The sequence below is a fragment of the Ranitomeya imitator genome, chromosome 7 (genome assembly GCF_032444005.1).
Source record: "Ranitomeya imitator isolate aRanImi1 chromosome 7, aRanImi1.pri, whole genome shotgun sequence".
NCBI lineage: Eukaryota > Metazoa > Chordata > Amphibia > Anura > Dendrobatidae > Ranitomeya > Ranitomeya imitator.
In genome coordinates, this window is record NC_091288.1 from 28,330,800 (window position 1) to 28,349,540 (window position 18,741).

Below are 18,741 nucleotides of genomic sequence, written 5' to 3' on the forward strand. Positions count from 1 at the left end.
AAGTATCGGGTATCGGCCGATACTTGCGGTATCGGAATTCCGATACCGAGATCCGATACTTTTGTGGTATCGGGTATCGGTATCGGATACATAGAGATGTGTAAAATAAAGAATTAAAATAAAAAATATTGATATATTTACCTCTCCGGCGGCCCCTGGACTCAGCGCGGGTAACCGGCAGGCTTCGTTGTTCAAAATCAGCGCTTCTAAGACCTGAGAATCACGTCCCGGCTTCTGATTGGTTGAGGGCCGCCCATGTGACTGCCACGCGACCAATCACAAGCCGCGACGTCACCGCAAGCTATTAGCGCGCTCATTTTTGAAAAATGAGCGCGTTAATGACTTTCAAAGACGTAGCGGCTTGTGATTGGTCGTGGCCACGCGACCAATCACAAGCCGCGACGTCACCGCAAGCTATTAACGCGCTCATTTTTAAAAATGAGCGCGTTAATGGCTTTCAAAGACGTAGCGGCTTGTGATTGGTCGCGTGGCCGCGACCAATCACAAGCCGCGACGTCACCGCAAGCTATTAACGCGCTCATTTTTAAAAATGAGCGCGTTAATGGCTTTCAAAGACGTAGCGGGTTTTGATTGGTCGCGGCCGCGACCAATCACAAGCCGCGACGTCACCGCAAGCTATTAACGCGCTCATTTTTAAAAATGAGCGCGTTAATAGCTTGCGGTGACGTCGCGGCTTGTCATTGGTCGCGTGGCCGCGACCAATCACAAGCCGCTACGTCTTTGAAAGTCATTAACGCGCTCATTTTTCAAAAATGAGCGCGCTAATAGCTTGCGGTGACGTCGCGGCTTGTGATTGGTCGCGTGGCGGTCACATGGGCAGCCCGCGACCAATCAGAAGCCGGGACGTGATTCTCAGGTCCTAAAAGCGCTGATTTTGAACAAAGAAGCCTGCCGGTTACCCGCGCTGAGTTCAGGGGCCGCCGGAGAGGTAAATATATCAATATTTTTTATTTTAATTCTTTATTTTACACATCCCTATGGATCCCAGGGCCTGAAGGAGAGTTTCCTCTCCTTCAGACCCTGGGAACCATGAGAATACCTTCCGATACTTGATGTCCCATTGACTTGTATTGGTATCGGATATCGGTATCGGCGATATCCGATATTTTTCGGGTATCGGCCGATACTATCCGATACCGATACTTTCAAGTATCGGACGGTATCGCTCAACACTATTCCTGAGTAATTCATTTTTTTTTATTTATATGAAAATAAAGCATTAAGTGCTCTGGATGTGAGAGAGCACTTCTCATGCATCGGCCTCCTAAGGTTGTTTCCCCACCTAGCACCAGCCCCTTTAACATGATGGATAGCTCACTATCTAATTTTCTCACCTAACATCTAATGTTACACGTACAGTGATCTATTAATCAGTTAAACATGTTAGTACATGTGCTGGGTGGGAAAACAAACTCCTTAAGTGCTCTTTCATGCCCCGAGCACTTAACATCTCATGTTCATAATAATTAAAATGCTGCTAACTTGGGAATGCAGCAACAGATAGAAGATATAAAATTATTGATGAATTTACATTTTAAAGACCTGCATGGTCATATACGTGGTTTGAGGACTTAATCTTATTGACAGAATCCGTTTAAAGGATTTGGACACTGTTGAGATAATTAACTTGCATGCATTTTTACTAAATTTATTTTTTGCAATTCAATATAATAATTTTTTTTTTGCATCATTCGTCTGTTATAGCCTCTGTGTTGCACTGTCTTTTGCTAGCTGCAAAATGAGTTAACACAGAATCTGTCAGTGAGCTTATACTGACTTTCAAATACATAACTCTTCATGAAAAATGAGCTGAAAATTGTAGACATAAGTAGGGAAGGAAGAGGTCAGAAGAAGAAATATAAATAATTGTAAATGTTCCTTTAAGAATGAGCTCACTGACAGATTCTGAGTTAACTCATGCTGGAAATGGCAATAAGACGGTAAAACACAGAAGCTTAAGGCCGGCGTCACACTCAGCGTATGAAAATACGGTCCGTTTTTTACGGCCGTAATACGCAGAGATGTCCCCAAAATAGTGATCCGTATGTCATTCGTAGGCAGGGTGTGGCAGCATATTTTGCGCATGTCATCCCCCGTATGTAATCCGTATGGCATCCGTACTGCGAGATTTTCTCGCCGGCTTGCAAAACGGACGTACATTGGATCCATGGGCTCAAATATTCGTTAAAACATATATACTGTCTAGATATATATATATATGTCAGTGAGACACACATATATATATATATTTCATACAGCACTAGATAGCTTTAACCCCTTTACCCCCAAGGGTGGTTTGCACGTCAATGACCAGGCCAATTTTTACAATTCTGACCACTGTCCCTTTATGAGGTTATAACTCCGAAACGCTTCAACGGATCCTGGTGATTCTGACATTGTTTTCTCGTGACATATTGTACTTCATGATAGTGGTAAAATTTCTTTGATAGTACCTGCGTTTATTTGTGAAAAAAACGGAAATTTGGCGAAAATTTTGAAAATTTCGCAATTTTCAAACTTTGAATTTTTATGCAATTAAATCACAGAGATATGTCACACAAAATACTTAATAAGTAACATTTCCCACATGTCTCCTTTACATCAGCATAATTTTGGAACCAATTTTTTTTTTTGTTAGGGAGTTATAAGGGTTAAAAGTTGACCAGCAATTTCTCATTTTTACAACACCATTTTTTTTTAGGGACCACGTCTCATTTGAAGTCATTTTGAGGGGTCTATATGATAGAAAATGCCCAAGTGTGACACCATTCTAAAAACTGCACCCCTCAAGGTGCTCAAAACCACATTCAAGAAGTTTATTAACCCTTCAGGTGTTTAATAGGAATTTTTGGAATGTTTAAATAAAAATGAACATTTAACTTTATTACACAAAAAATTTACTTCAGCTCCAATTTGTTTTATTTTACCAAGGGTAACAGGAGAAAATGGACCCCAAAAGTTGTTGTCCAATTTGTCCTGAGTACGCTGATACCCCATATGTGGCAGTAAACCACTGTTTGGGCGCATGGGAGAGCTCGGAAGGGAAGGAGCGCTATTTGACTTTTCAATGCAAAATTGACAGGAATTGAGATGGGACGCCATGTTTCGTTTGGAGAGCCCCTGATGTGCCTAAACATTGAAACCCCCCACAAGTGACACCATTTTGGAAAGTAGACCCCCTAAGGAACTTATCTGGATGTGTGGTGAGCACTTTGACCCACCAAGTGCTTCACAGAATTTTATAATGCAGAACCATAAAAATAAAAAATCATATTTTTTCACAAAAATTATATTTTTGCCCCCAATTTTTTATTTTTCCAAGGGTAAGAGAAGAAATTGGACCTCAAAAGTTGTTGTCCAATTTGTCCTGAGTACGCTGATACCCCATATGTGGCAGTAAACCACTGTTTGGGCGCATGGGAGAGCTCGGAAGGGAAGGAGCGCCGTTTGACTTTTCAATGCAAAATTGACCGGAATTGAGATGGGACGCCATGTTGCGTTTGGAGAGCCACTGATGTGCCTAAACATTGAAACCCCCCACAAGTGACACCATTTTGGAAAGTAGACCCCCTAAGGAACTTATCTGGATGTGTGGTGAGCACTTTGACCCACCAAGGGCTTCACAGAAGTTTATAATGCAGAGCCATAAAAATAAAACAAAATTTTTTTCCCACAAAAATTATTTTTTAGCCCCCAGTTTTGTATTTTCCCTAGGGTAACAGGAGAAATTGGACCCCAAAAGTTGTTGTCCAATTTGTCCTGAGTACGCTGATACCCCATATGTGGGGGGGAACCACCGTTTGGGCGCATGGGAGGGCTCGGAAGGGAAGGAGCGCCATTTGGAATGCAGACTTAGATGGAATGGTCTGCAGGCGTCACATTGCGTTTGCAGAGCCCCTAATGTACCTAAACAGTAGAAACCCCCACAAGTGACACCATTTTGGAAAGTAGACCCCCTAAGGAACTCATCTTGATGTGTTGTGAGAGCTTTGAACCCCCAAGTATTTCACTACAGTTTATAACGCAGAGCCGTGCAAATAAAAAATATTTTTTTTTCCACAAAAATTATATTTTAGCCCCCAGTTTTGTATTTTTCCAAGGTTAGCAGGAGAAATTGGACGCTAAATGTTGTTGTCCAATTTGTCCTGAGTACGCTGATACCCGATATGTTGGGGGGAACCACCGTTTGGGCGCATGGGAGGGCTCGGAAGGGAAGGAGCATCATTTGGAATGCAGACTTAGATGGATTGGTCTGCAGGCGTCACGTTGCGTTTGCAGAGCCCCTAATGTACCTAAACAGTAGAAACCCCCCACAAGTGACCCCATATTGGAAACTAGACCCCTCAATGAACTTATCTAGATGTGTTGTGAGAACTTTGAAACCCCAAGTGTTTCACTACAGTTTATAACGCAGAGCCTTGAAAATAAAAAATCTTTTTGTTTTCCCACAAAAATTATTTTTTAGCCCCCAGTTTTGTATTTTCCCAAGGGTAACAGGAGAAATTGGTCCACAAAAGTTGTTGTCCAATTTGTCCTGAGTACGCTGATACCCCATATGTGAGGGTAAACCCCTGTTTGGGCACACAGGAGAGCTCGGAAGGGAAGGAGCACTGTTTTACTTTTTCAACGCAGAATTGGCTGGAATTGAGATCGGACGCCATGTCGTGTTTGGAGAGCCCCTGATGTGCCGAAACAGTGGAAACCCCCCAATTATAACTGAAACCCTAATCTAAACACACCCCTAACCCTAATTCCAACGGTAACCCTAACCACACCTCTAACCCTGACACACCCCCAACCCTATTCCCAACTGTAAATGTAATCTAAACCCTAACCCTAACTTTAGCCCCAACCCTAACTGTAGCCCCAACCCTAACCCTAGCCCTAACCCTAGCCCTAACCCTAACCCTAGCCCTAACCCTAGCCCTAACCCTAGCCCTAACCCTAGCCCTAGCCCTAACCCTAGCCCTAACCCTAACCCTAGCCCTAACCCTAGCCCTAGCCCTAACCCTAGCCCTAGCCCTAGCCCTAACCCTAGCCCTAGCCCTAACCCTAGCCCTAACCCTAGCCCTAATGGGAAAATGGAAATAAATACATTTTTTTTTTATTTTTCCCTAACTAAGGGGGTGATGAAGGGGGGTTTGATTTACTTTTATAGCGAGTTTTTTAGCGGATTTTTATGATTGGCAGCCGTCACACACTGAAAGACCCTTTTTATTGCAAAAAATATTTTTTGCAATACCACATTTTGAGAGCTATAATTTTTCCATATTTTGGTCCACAGAGTCATGTGAGGTCTTGTTTTTTGCGGGACGAGTTGACGTTTTTATTGAAAACATTTTCGGGCACGTGACATTTTTTGATCGCTTTTTATTCCGATTTTTGTGAGGAAGAATGACCAAAAACCAGCTATTCATGAATTTCTATTGGGGGAGGCGTTTATACCGTTCCGCATTTGGTAAAATTGATCAATCAGTTTTATTCTTCGGGTCAGTACGATTACAGCGATACCTCATTTATATCATTTTTTTATGGTTTGGCGCTTTTATACGATAAAAACTATTTTACAGAAAAAATAATTATTTTTGCATCGCTTTATTCTCAGGACTATAACTTTTTTATTTTTTTGCTGATGATGCTGTATGGCGGCTCGTTTTTTGCGTGACAAGATGACGCTTTCAGCGGTATCATGGTTATTTATATCTGTCCTTTTGATCGCGTGTTATTCCACTTTTTGTTCGGCGGTATGATAATAAAGCGTTGTTTTTTGCCTCGTTTTTTTTTTTTTTTTCTTACGGTGTTTACTGAAGGGGTTAGCTAGTGGGACAGTTTTATAGGTCGGGTCGTTATGGACGCGGCGATACTAAATATGTGTACTTTTATTGGGTTTTTTTTTATTTAGATGAAGAAATGTATTTATGGGAATAATATTTTTTTTTTTTTTCATTATTTTGGAATATTTTTTTTTATTTTTTTTACACATTTGGAAAATTTTTTTTTAACTTTTTTACTTTGTCCCAGGGGGGGACATCACAGATCAGTGATCTGACAGTGTGCACAGCACTCTGTCAGATCACTGATCTGACATGCAGCGCTGCAGCCTTCACAGTGCCTGCTCTGAGCAGGCTCTGTGAAGCCACCTCCCTCCCTGCAGGACCCGGATCCGCGGCCATCTTGGATCCGGGGCTGGAGGGAGCAGGGAGGGAGGTGAGACCCTCGCAGCAACGCGATCACATCGCGTTGCTCTGGGGGTCTCAGGGAAGCCCGCAGGGAGCCCCCTCCCTGCGCGGTGCTTCCCTGCACTGCCGGCACATCGCGATCATCTTTGATCGCGGTGTGCCAGGGGTTAATGTGCCGGGGGCGGTCCGTGACCGCTCCTGGCACATAGTGCCGGATGTCAGCTGCGATAAGCAGCTGACACCCGGCCGATCGGCTATGACGTACTATCCCGTCCAGGGTCAGATAAGCCCAGGGCACCTCGACGGGATAGTACGTCTAAGGTCACAGAGGGGTTAAAGCCGATAATTCAATTGCCGGCTTTTGCTTTCTCCTTCCCAAACCCGACAGGATATGAGACATGGTTTACATACAGTAAACCATCTCATATCCCTTCTTTTATTGCATATTCCTCTTTAGTAATGTTAGCAGTGTCTTTGTGTCAAATGTGGGGTCTCTAGCTATTAAATTAAAGGGTTAAATCGCGGAAAAAAACTGGCGTGGGCTCCCGCGCAATTTTCTCCGCCAGAGTGGGAAAGCCAGTGACTGAGGGCAGAAATTAATAGTCTGGAGAGGGTCCATGGTTATAGGACCCCTCCCTGGCTAAAAAAATCTGCCCCCAGCCACCCCAGAAAAGGCACATCTGGAAGATGCGCCTATTCTGGCACTTGGCTACTCTCTTCCCATTCCCGTGTAGCGGTGGGATATGGGGTAATGAAGGGTTAATGTCACCTTGCTATTGTAAGGTGACATTAAGCCAAATTAATAATGGAGAGGCGTCAATTATGGCACCTAACCATTATTAATCCAATAGTACGAAATGGTTAATAAAACACACACACACAATTAAAAAGTATTATAATGAAATAAAGACACAGGTTGTTTTATTATTTTATTATACTCTTAATCCACCTGAAGACCCTTGTCACCTGAAACAAAGTTAAAAAAACCAAACAACAATATTCCATACCTTCCGTCGTTCAGTCTTGTCCCGCGCTGTAAAAGTCCGCATAGACTTTCATTGACGATTTTTTTTGGGCAATACGGTGACAAACGCAGCATGCTGCGATTTTCTCCGGCCGTAGAACACCGCATAATACGGATCAGTAAAATAGGGCAGATAGGAGCTGGGCCATAGAGAATCATTGTACCATGTACAATCTGTATTTTCTGCACCTCTCATACGTCCATAAAACTCGCTAGTGTGACGCCGGCCTAACACACAGCCATTACCTGCCAGGTATGGGGCGAGCTCACCCTGTGACCCTGCTCCATACACCCGCTTCCACTTTGCTTTGTACAAGTACAGTAGGTGTCAGCAAGGAGTTAAAAAAATCACAAATTAAATAACAAAAAAAAAGTCCCTATAAGAACCATTTTTACTCCAGAAAAAAAACATTAAGTGCAGCGCCCCAGAGTCCTGGTCGTTGCAGTAATGTCGTTCTTCCACGAGGGGGGAGCGATGTTACGTCTGATGGCACCAAAGGAGTTCACCCTGCCAGGTATCACAAAACACACCGCACACTTCACACGCCGGCCACCGGGGGGAGCAAAAGGTTCTATCTATTAGGCCAATCCTCACATTAGGGTAAAACTGGTGGGTTGGTTAGAAAGTCAGGCAGAACGCGGGGAGGAATGTTCCTGGCTGGATACCGAAGAGGAAAGGTCTCCAGGTCGAGCTGGCTGGAGTGATCTCCAGTCAGATTCAGACTGCGGTCTGAAGAGGACCGAAAGACACGGAGCTGCGCCTGCAACCCATGCGGCAGCATCCTAAGAAAGGACATGAAAGGAAGTGTGTTGTAGGGAGTGAGCCACGAAGTCAGAAGCACAAGGAGAACAGAAACCAGAAGGAGTCCTGTCCTGAGAGAGGCTGCCTCCTTCTGGAGCACGGGCCGGTGGCCGGAACACCGAGGGAGTAATAGACTCTACGCTTTACTTCAGAGACCGGCAGGGCAGTCAATTCCAAGTTGGCTGTCCGACCTAAACACCTAAGCAGACACGTTGGCAATGCGGAGGAGGGGCGACACTAGGGTCCCTTTAAAATAGCCTCAGGCCACTACCGTCATACGGGTTTTGTCCTATCCATCTGGGGGACAGAGAGAGAGAAGTAACAACAGTGAGGACCTTATGAGGGCTTATGCAATTAGGGACCTACTACGCTACTGCGTGCGAGGGGAAGGCTACTGATTTCCACCAGGATAAGGGGACTCTGGACTTGCCATCAGACCGGCCGGACTCTGCCTACCCTGTCATCCGGCACCCTGGACTGTGGATGCTGAAGCCTTCAGTAAAGGTAAAGAGACTCGTTCTTCACTGTCCTCGTTATTCACCGCGCCTTGCACCATCCACCATCACCATCTACACTTCTGGGAAGCCCTGGGGACACACTTCACCTGTGGGAAGGTATACCATCTAGCTGCCATTCCATCACCCCAGCGGACCCCTGAGCAGCGTCGGTCACTCTGACCGAATACCACAGGTGGCGTCACGAACACTACCGTTATCTACGAACTCTGCCTTTTATTGGGCGCCCCTCATAGGGCCACGGTCCGGGTCGGGCCACCGTGACATTCTCGCTGAGGGAACTGAGGGACCCGGTACCGAGTACCCCATTGCCCTTACGTGGGGGCGATCCATAAAGACAATGATGAATCGCGGCCATTGTGTCTTCAGCCCTTTTCTGCCGGCAGACAATTAATAACTCCGCTTTTCTTACACCTTGTTATTTATTACCACGTTTGTGAATACTTATATGGGGGGATATTCATAAATTACGGCTATTCTATTCAGCATTAAGAAATAGTAATGTACAGCAAATGATTAACACCGTGAAGCTGCACAGTTATTTTTAACACATTTCTATATTTTGCACTTCGAAAATAGATTTCTATACTATTACTCTTTTAGTGAATGGTGTTTCCATGACAACCACAAGTTTTATTGATTTATTTCATTTTCTTTCAGCAATTAAATTCACCCACACGATAAATAATTTTGGTCTCCCTGGGATAGGACCGGCACGGGAACCTCCACCTCTGTATGTGGGATAGAGGGAGAATGTGGAAATACTATTCTTTTTGTTTTCTGTTTTTCCTCCCTTTCTTCCAAGAGCCATAACTTTTTTATTTTTTCCTTCCCCATAGCCATATAGTGGCTTGTTTTTTTGGGATCGAGTTGTAGTTTTTAATGAATCTAATGAATTTAGAACATAAACCGAGAAATGGCGAAAAAAAATTCCAACTGCGGTGAAATTGGGGGCATTTAGTTTCTTTCAATAATGATAATGCCTAACTTGTACACTTTTAAAGGGAATCTGTCAGCATGTGTTTGCTATGTAATCTGAGAGCAATGTAGGGGCAGAGGCCCTGATTCCAGTGATGTATCACTTACTAGGCTGTGTTTTGCTGTTTCTCTACAATCAGTGCTTTATCAGCAGGAAATTATCACTACAGTACAACTGTCCGTCTGGTCTAACCACACCCCCAGCACTGACTAGTAGCTTTCTGTCAATATATAGTGTACACAGAAAGCAGTCAATCAGTAATGTGACTGGGGTTATACACAGCTCGGCATTCCCCGAGCTCTGCTAGATCTGCAGCAGGGAAAACTGTGATTGTATCACAACTGTTGCACCCAGTAAACTAAGTGAACTAAGTGATACATCGCTTGCATCAGCGTTTCTGTCCCTACATGAGATTACATAGCAGGAACCTGCTGAAAGATTGTTAGGATGATGGTGTAGGGACAGAAACCCTGATTCCAAAAATGTATTACTTAGTTCACTGGGTGCAGCAGTTGTGACACAATCAGAGGTTTTTGATGTAGCATAATGCAGAGCTCAGAGCGCTGCCCCCTCCAACACCACAGCTTTCTGTGTACATTATTTATTGACACTGAGCTGCTTGTCACAGGAGGGGGCATGGTCGGACCACTTGGCACAAGGGAGCTAGTTTGACATTGATAATCTCCTGATTATAAATCCTTCATTGTTAGTAAACAACAGCACACAGCCTAATAAGTGACACATTGCCAGTTACACACAGATCCTTAATGTCATGATTCCACCTCTTACTGTGTCCTAGAGACGTAGTGAGTGACAGCTCAGCTGCCCTATTGAATCTAGGGTGTGCTGAGCTATCAGCATTGTCAGTGACAGCCCAGCCGCCAAATGTGGCCAGGCCTGCTGGGTTTCCTCCAGGTGTCACCTGTTCAGGGATGATTATCTGGCTGTTTATCCGACTGACAATGGTTAGACCTTTTCCAGTCGTAGATTTGCTCGGTGGTGTATGTGCCTTGTGCTTAGAGTTCCGCTATATTGATCTTTGTTGCCTGACCTCGGACTTTGACTTTTGACCATGCTCTTGTATTGCCCCTTTGCCTTTGACGTACTCTGATCTTTGCTGCCCAACCTCGGACTTTGACTTTTAACCATTCTCTTGTATTGCCCCTTTGCCTTTGACGTACTCTGATCTTTGCTGCCTGACCTCGGACTTTGACTTTTAACCATTCTCTTGTATTGCCCCTTTGCCTTTGACGTACTCTGATCTTTGTTGCCTGACCTCAGACTTTGTCTTATGACCATTCTTTTGCCTTACCCTTTTGCCTTTCTCTTGCTCTTCTTGTATTTGACCCCAAATGCCTTGACTTCCTTATCTCATGGCTTGTCTGTAAGTAGTGACTGAGTGTCACAGTTAACAGGTTAATAAATCAGACTTTGTAACTGCTCACAAATTCTGTGCACGTGAAGGGAGTTCATTTTTTTCATGTACTGTATGCATCAGTGAAAGATTGTATCTTGTTGCAATGACGTTGATCCAGGAAGTTCAATTTGCTACACATTACACTGCACCCAGGCTACACATACTTGACAAAATAAGATAGGAAGTTCAGGAATAAGACTCTTCATCTGCAGCCTTTGCTGCAGATTCTGCCGGGCCTCACAGACCCCATCTACAACTCTATAACCTATGTTAAATTTCCTAAAAAAAACGTTCTCTGAGATTTTGGATGGGAAGAATAAAGGCTCACAATTGTCTCATTATTGTCACCGTATGGTGCCTTCTGGTTTATTACAGTAGATGGCAGCGCAGCTGGAGGACTTCACAGTTAGAATATGTCTAATTCCGCTAATGTTACCTATGTGTGGAAGGGAGCATGGAGAAACGTTGTGATTTTAGGGGCGGAAATAAATTAATATTTTTATTTCGATAGGTTACAGAGGGAGGATGTTACCTGCAATGGCTTTAGGGTAACAGACACTTTTATGTCAGTCTTAACCCTTTGATACAATCTTCTTTTTCAGGTCTTTTCCTATACGGCCGATAAAGAAATTCGTACGGATGACTTATGCCTGGACGTCTCTCGACTCAATGGCCCGGTCATCATGCTCAAGTGCCATCACATGAGAGGTAACCAGCTCTGGGAATATGACGCGGAGGTAGGTCTGTGATTGTGATACTTATACTATGGGTTATTGATCTGTTTAGATTCTGTATTAGGGTATCTGCACATAATGCCTTTTTAAGGCGGATTCTACCTAAAAAAAAAGTTCCGCCGCAGAGCTGGCTGTCAATCAAATGGTTGGGGTGTCCTTACAGGAGACGGGTTACCTTTAAACAGTGTCCCAAGTAATATCAATATTTGGTCCGAAGATCAGCACACCTCTGTGACTGAATGGTAGAGCGTGTGAGTGATCAACACTCCATTAACTTCTATGGGGAGCAAGGAGATAACCCTTCTTTCAGTCCCATAGGAGTAAATGGAGCAGTGGTCGCGCATGCCCACTTCTACGCCATTCTCTCAAGGGGTTTTAGGACTCCCATTCTTGGGAAACAATAGGCGACCCTGCGGCCAGCCTTACAGTGATCATATATCGATCACCTACCTTGTTGATAGGTTAAACATTCTTGAATATTATATTATAGTGTGATTATTCAAAGCTTTCCATTTGGATCGACTTCAAAGAAGTGACCTGCATTTTCTTCTTCCATCAGATATTCTTCAAAACTTTTCATGGCAAAAAAAAAAACTTCCAATAACTAATCATTTGAATAGGAGCATGAATTTTCCATAGAAATGAATAAGAAGACTTTTCCAAGAGTTTTTTTAAGGCTATGTGCACACAGAGTTTTTCGAGAAGTTTTTGGAGCAGAAAGTGCGTATGTGCACACAATGGGGATTCTCTCACCGGTCATGATGAGGTCTCATGTTGGAGCGGAAGCTCCTGATTCATTCCCCCTCTTAATAAATTAGGGGGGTCGCGTGATGGTGGCGTACCACTATCTGCTCCTCGCCATAAATCTTACTCCAGTCTTTGCTGGTTGTTGTGTTGCGAGCCCCGACGCTCATCATGAATTTGATTAGCGGGGTTCATCATGACCTTTCATGCCCCAGATTCTTCTATTTTGCCAGAATTGGGGTAATAATGGCAAAAGTCACCATTTTTTTTTACGCAACGTCATCTTGTGCAGAAAAATGGTGACTTTTCAAAGCTTTTTTTCCCCTATAATCTGGCGAAAAAGCTTTGATATACACCCCCATTGTATTTTAAACTCAGGCGAATCTGAGTTTGTCAAGCAGAAGATATTTTAGAAAAGTGGTGTTTTTCTTTAACATAATAATCTTTTTTTGTTGTTTTTTTTTTTGGTCATTTTTTGAGTGTTTTTTCCAGCTTGTTTTTTGGAAGTTGTTATCATGGTTTTGTAAAGTCTTTTTTACTATAATTTTCTGGTCGTTTTTGTCACATTGAATAGTAAAGAAACTGCTGGCAGTTTTTAAGCAAAAACAATGGCAAAATGCTCCGAAAGAAATCTGGTTGTCTTCCCATTGACTTCTAAGTGGAGAATGCCAGTAGAACGGACCAGTCACTTTTTTTTAACCGCTGGGTGCTTTTTGAAACCTGAAGTGATTATAGTCTTAGGGTATGTGCACACGAATTCTTGAGGTCTGCGGATTTTTCCGCAGCGGATTTGTGAAAATCGCAGGTAAAAGGCACTGCGTTTTACCTGCGGATTTCCTGCGAAATTACCGCGTTTTTTTGTGAGGATTCCACAGCGGTTTTACACCTGCGGTTTTCTATTATGGAGCAGGTGTAAAACCGCTGCGGATTCCACACAAAGAATTGACATGCTGCGGAATGTAAACCGCTGCGTTTCCACGCGTTTTTTTCCGCAGCATGTGCACTGCGGATTGCGTTTCCCATAGGTTAACATTGTACTGTAAACACATGGGAAACTGCTGCAGATCCGCAGCAAAATCCGCAGTGTGTGAACATAGCCTAAGACTTTCAGTAGTTTTTTTTGCATAGAAATGTTTATGTTCATTCTCTTGAACTTATTTTTTTTCCAGAAAAAGATGTTGTGGGCACATACCCAGTTTCTTCTCCAAAAAAACTCAGCAAAAAAGCTCTGTGTGCGCATAACCGGAAGTGTTTTTCATGGAGGATTTTGGAGCAGATCTGATCCAAAAAAAACAAATTATGATCAGCGCCTGTTTTCAATGGTATATCCACCCTGATGGCTATAAATGAATTCATAGTGTAAAAAGTATATAAAACCGGCTTACTGGAGAGTAACATCAAAGCCCCGAGCACGTCCGTGATCCCCGAGCGCAGGACTGTAATTCCGTGTCTTCCATTGTATCTCGCTTTTTCGCTGTTGTCATGGTTTTAAAGATTAAAGCCGACCTTAATGTAAGGTCGTCCACTTTCCCCTCATGGCATTTTAGATAGCATTTAAGAAGACTAAAAAGACGTCCCATGGAAACAGATCTTTAGATTTGGTGACAGTGAGCGGAGGGAAAGCCGCGGCTGATCTCATTTCGGCTGCCAAGTTCCTATGATTGTTATTTCCTCCGCTCCGGTGATGCACGGCTCTCCGCTCACATCTCCATTACATTACAGGAGATCCTGCCCGGATCCATAGTCCCCTCGTAAAGGGAATAAAGAAGCCCTAATTCACCTGACTAATATACTTTCATGATCAGACCCCCACTCCATAGCTCCACCTCAGGCGCCGGGATCAGGGTTTTCGTGTACGAGGGCCATCCTTCATTTTATGGCAGCTCTCCTACCTGTAATAGTCTATGGGGCCACTTACATGTCCAATTCTTCTTCCCAGTGGTCCTCGGAAAGTGAAGGAGACATGTCCGATTGTGATCTGAGGGTCGGATCAAAAGTGGCAATGTGAGTCAACGGGTCCATGACAAAAATCAGATAACATGCCGGTGTGGTCTGATTTTCACTGACTGTCAGAATTTCTCCACGTACGAGAAAATAGGATGACACTCGTACCACACTGATCAAAGTCTGATCAGAAAACTCAGTCCAATTTTCTTGTCCGCGAATGAGACCTAAGAACTTCCTTTCCTCTCTTTGTGGTAAGCCATTCCCTCCTCTGGCTACGTATCAGCCTTCACAGAGGAAGGGGCTGGCTTAGCTATTGAAATGAGCTGGTCAGACAGCCCCCTTCATGGAGAAGACCCTCTCTCCTGTGTCAAAACAAGTGCTGAATCAGAGCTTCCAGGACCCGGGAACCAACATTGTTAACAGGACATTGCTGGGGATTTGGAAATTATAGTATATTAGTAAATGGAAATCATTTTAACCACTCTTTATTATCTAGTTTACCAACTCCTTAAGGCCTCGTTCACACATTCAGTATTTGGTCAGTATTTTACCTCAGTATCTGTAAGCCAAAACCGGGAGTGGGTGATAAATACAAAAGTGGTGCATATGCAGGGCCGGTTTTAGGCAAAGTGGGGCCCTAGGCAAAGTTTAAAATGGGGTCCCAAATGCTAACATATTGCACATCACACAGAAGCATTTCGGTTGTACTTACAGGCGCTGATCTCAGGCCGCTAAACGAGTGTGATCGACAATACTGAAGTCGTTGAACGCTTGTTTCCCGGCCTCTTTCCACCGTCTGAGAAAGAATGATGGGACAGAACCATCACTAATAGATCACTAACAGATCACCATACAGTATCATGTTATCAGCAGCACGTCTACAGTTTACACCGGCGATGTGCTGCTGAGAACAAGGATTCTTATTCCGACATAAACAATCCAATCACCCAATGAATATGCTGCATTTTGCTTGTTTAGTATAATACACCCCATACTCCTCCATATATTATAATGTGCACCACAGTCCTCCATATTGTAAAATGTATAATACACTCCTCATAATCCTCCATATAGTATTATACACTTCCCATAGTCCTCCATATAGTATAATACACTCCTCATAGTCCTCCACATATTAAAATATACTCCTCAGTCCTCCATATAGCATAATACACTCCTCACAGTGCTCCATAAAGGATAATGCACCGCCATAGTCATCCATGTAGTACAATTCACTTCCCATAGTATAATGCACCCCATAGTTCTTCATATAGTATAATGTATTCCTCATAGTCCTCGATACAGTATAATGCAGCCCACATATAGTATAATGCAGCCACCACCCCAGAGTATAATGCAGCCACCCCACAGAGTATAATGCAGCCTCCCCACAGAGTATAATGTAACCTCCCCATAGAATATAATGCAGCTCCCCCATATAGTATAATGTAGCCCCCTCAGAGAGTATGATGCAATCACCCCTCATAGAATATAAATATAATACAGCCTCCCATAGAATGTAATGTAGCCCTGACCAGGATATGATACAGCCCACCTCCCCATAGAATATAATGTAGCCCCATCAAAGAGTATGCAATCATCCCACATAAAATCTAATAAAGCCCCCCACAGAATATAATGCAGCCCCCGTAGTATATAACACAGCCTCCTCCATAGAATATAATGTATAATGTACCCCCCAAATATATAACAGTCACATAGTATATAGCACAGCCCACATAGTAGTATATAGCACAGCCCACATAGTAATATATAGCACTGCCACATAGTATATAGCACAGCTCACACAGTAGTATATAGCACAGCCCACACAGTAGTATATAGAACAGCCCACACAGTAGTATACAGCACAGCCGACACAGTAGTATATAGCACTGCCCACACAGTAGTATATAGCATAGCCCACACAGTAGTATATAGCACTGCCCACAGAGTAGTATATAGCACAGCCCACACAGTAGTATACAGCACAGCCCACACAGTTGCATATAGCACTGCCCACACAGAAGTATATAGCACAGCCCACACAGTAGTATACAGCACTGCAAGCACAGTAGTATACAACAGAGCCCACACAGTAGAATATATCACTGCCCACACAGTAGTATACAGCACTGCCCACACAGTAGTGTACAGCAGAGCCCACACAGTAGTATATAGCACTGCCCACACAGTAGTATATAGCACAGCCCACATAGTAGTAAGTAGTATACAGCACTGCCCACACAGTAGTATACAGCAGAGCCCACACAGTTACATATAGCACTGCCCACACAGAATTATACAGCACTGCCCACAAAGTAGTATACAGCAGAGCCCACACAGTAGTATATAGCACTGCCCACACAGTAGCATATAGCACTGCCCACATCCCCCCTCCCCTCCCGAGAATGGCCCCACAGTCCAGTAAATAAAATAAAAAACACAAGCTCCTCACCTCCCCTTGTGCCCGCGGTGCTCCCTGCTCCTGTCTCGGTGGCTGCCGCTGCACTGCCTGGGACACAGTGAGTGTGCGCGCACCCACAGTGTCAGAGGCAGAGCAGGGAATGATGGGAGAGGGAGCGTCAGGTGTCGCTCTCTCCTCCATCATTGCATTGAACTGTACTGGCAGACGCCGGTATAGTTCAATGCGGCGGGGGAGTCGGCGCTGGCGGCAGGTAAGCCCCCTGCCTCACAGGGGCCCCATAGTAGCTGTGAGACTTGCCGCTAGCTGGGGGCCCCTGGGGAAGCGGGGGCCCCAGGCAGCTGCCTGGTCTGCCTGCCCCTAACGCCGGCCCTGTGCATGTTTCTGTTATACTTTTCCTCTGTTTGTTTCCCACCTGGTTTTGGCTTACAAATACTGAGGTCAAATACTGACCAAATACTGACCGTGTGAATGTGGCCTTAGGACCAGCATTTCCTGTAATGGGTGTTATGCTTAGTTTATAGAGCTAATACTATAAGGTGTTGGTTATTTGCTTTATGCACTTATGTTTAAGCTCATAGGTGCATAAATGAAAAAATATTTATCAATGCCCCCAAAATTAAATCAGTGTCAGTTTTGGGCCACCCCTGTAATGTCTGCGATTTAGTGCTGTGCTGCGTCTGCTTTTCTGATGCATTGATAAATGATAAATGTCTGGGTGCCATTAACTATCAATAGGGAAAGTTTCCTGCATGATGTTTATTTAATTTAAAGGGGTTGTCTGGGACTTTGACGCTGATGGCCTGTGCTTAGGATAGGTGATCAATGTCTCATTGGTGTGGAAAGACACCCCGTAATCCGGCCAATCAGCGGTCGGTGGAGGCCAGAACTGCTCAATTATGGCGCTGCAGAGCTCCGTCAATGGAATAGTGGCCGCGGTGGGGTACTGCACATCTGCCCCCTATTGATTTGGGCCGCCACTATACAGTCAATGGAGCTGTGCAACTCCATAAATAAGCAGTTCTGGTCGCCACTGACACTGGAAACAGCTGATTGATTGCGGGTGTCGCATCTCCGCCAATCAGACATTGATGACCTATCCTAAGGATACATCATCAATATTAAAGTCCCGGACAACCCCTTTAATTAGACAAGTATAGTAAGCTCATATCCTGCCCCTAGGAGTGGCTGCAGGCAGGGACAGTGCCAGCACCCATTGGACTTATCACTCGGCCCTGTGCACACTGCATGTATGTCGCAAGTTCAGGAGCTGCACCCGTTCCATACCGCGCGGGTGTCAGCTGTCTTATACAGCCAGAACCTGATCCTGACTGCTGTAATCGGATCTCGTTCTGACCACAGCAGTTTAACCCCTTTGATGCTGCTGGTGAGCACCCGGGTCTAACTGCTGCAACCGGAGCTAGTTTAACCCGTCGTAACCCCTTAGATGCCACGACACGGCATTTCATCAGAAATAAAGCACCGATGGAGTTGTCATGGCAGTCAGGTTTCTATTGAAGGTCCCCTTGTCTGCAATGTTAGTATATCTATAGAACCCAGAGAGTGATAATTTTACAATACAATATTACAATATTGCAGTGTATTCTACAAAAAAAACACAATGAAAACAACAAAGAAACAAAAAGTTTTTTTTTAAAAAAGGAAAAAAATAAAAAAATATATAAATGTTCAAATTATTCTACTTTTCCCGAAACATTAAAAATGTAAAAGACAATTAAAAAAATTACATGTTTGGCAGCACCACTTGCAATTTTATATTATTATAAAATGTGAGGGCATAAAAACAAAAAAAACGCCAAAATGGTCATTTGGCTCTCAAAAAAAAAAGGAATATAAAGAAAATAAAAGAAAGTTGTACGGAGCCAAGAATGAAAAAAACACACATAAAAAACATTAAAAAAAAAGATCGTACAACTCTATTGACTGAAGAGTA

At 43.8% G+C, this 18,741-nt stretch overlaps 1 protein-coding gene across 2 annotated transcripts in view; it reads left to right on the top strand.

Annotated features, from left to right (window-relative positions):
• The window catches only part of GALNT13 (polypeptide N-acetylgalactosaminyltransferase 13), a 300,662-nt gene that overhangs the window by 255,952 nt on the left and 25,969 nt on the right, over positions 1 to 18,741 (top strand). For both annotated transcript variants that reach the window (XM_069732955.1, XM_069732956.1), the window contains exon 10: positions 11,540 to 11,674. In XM_069732955.1, the coding sequence (XP_069589056.1) occupies positions 11,540 to 11,674 (135 nt within the window). The remainder of the gene's footprint in view (positions 1 to 11,539; positions 11,675 to 18,741) is intronic.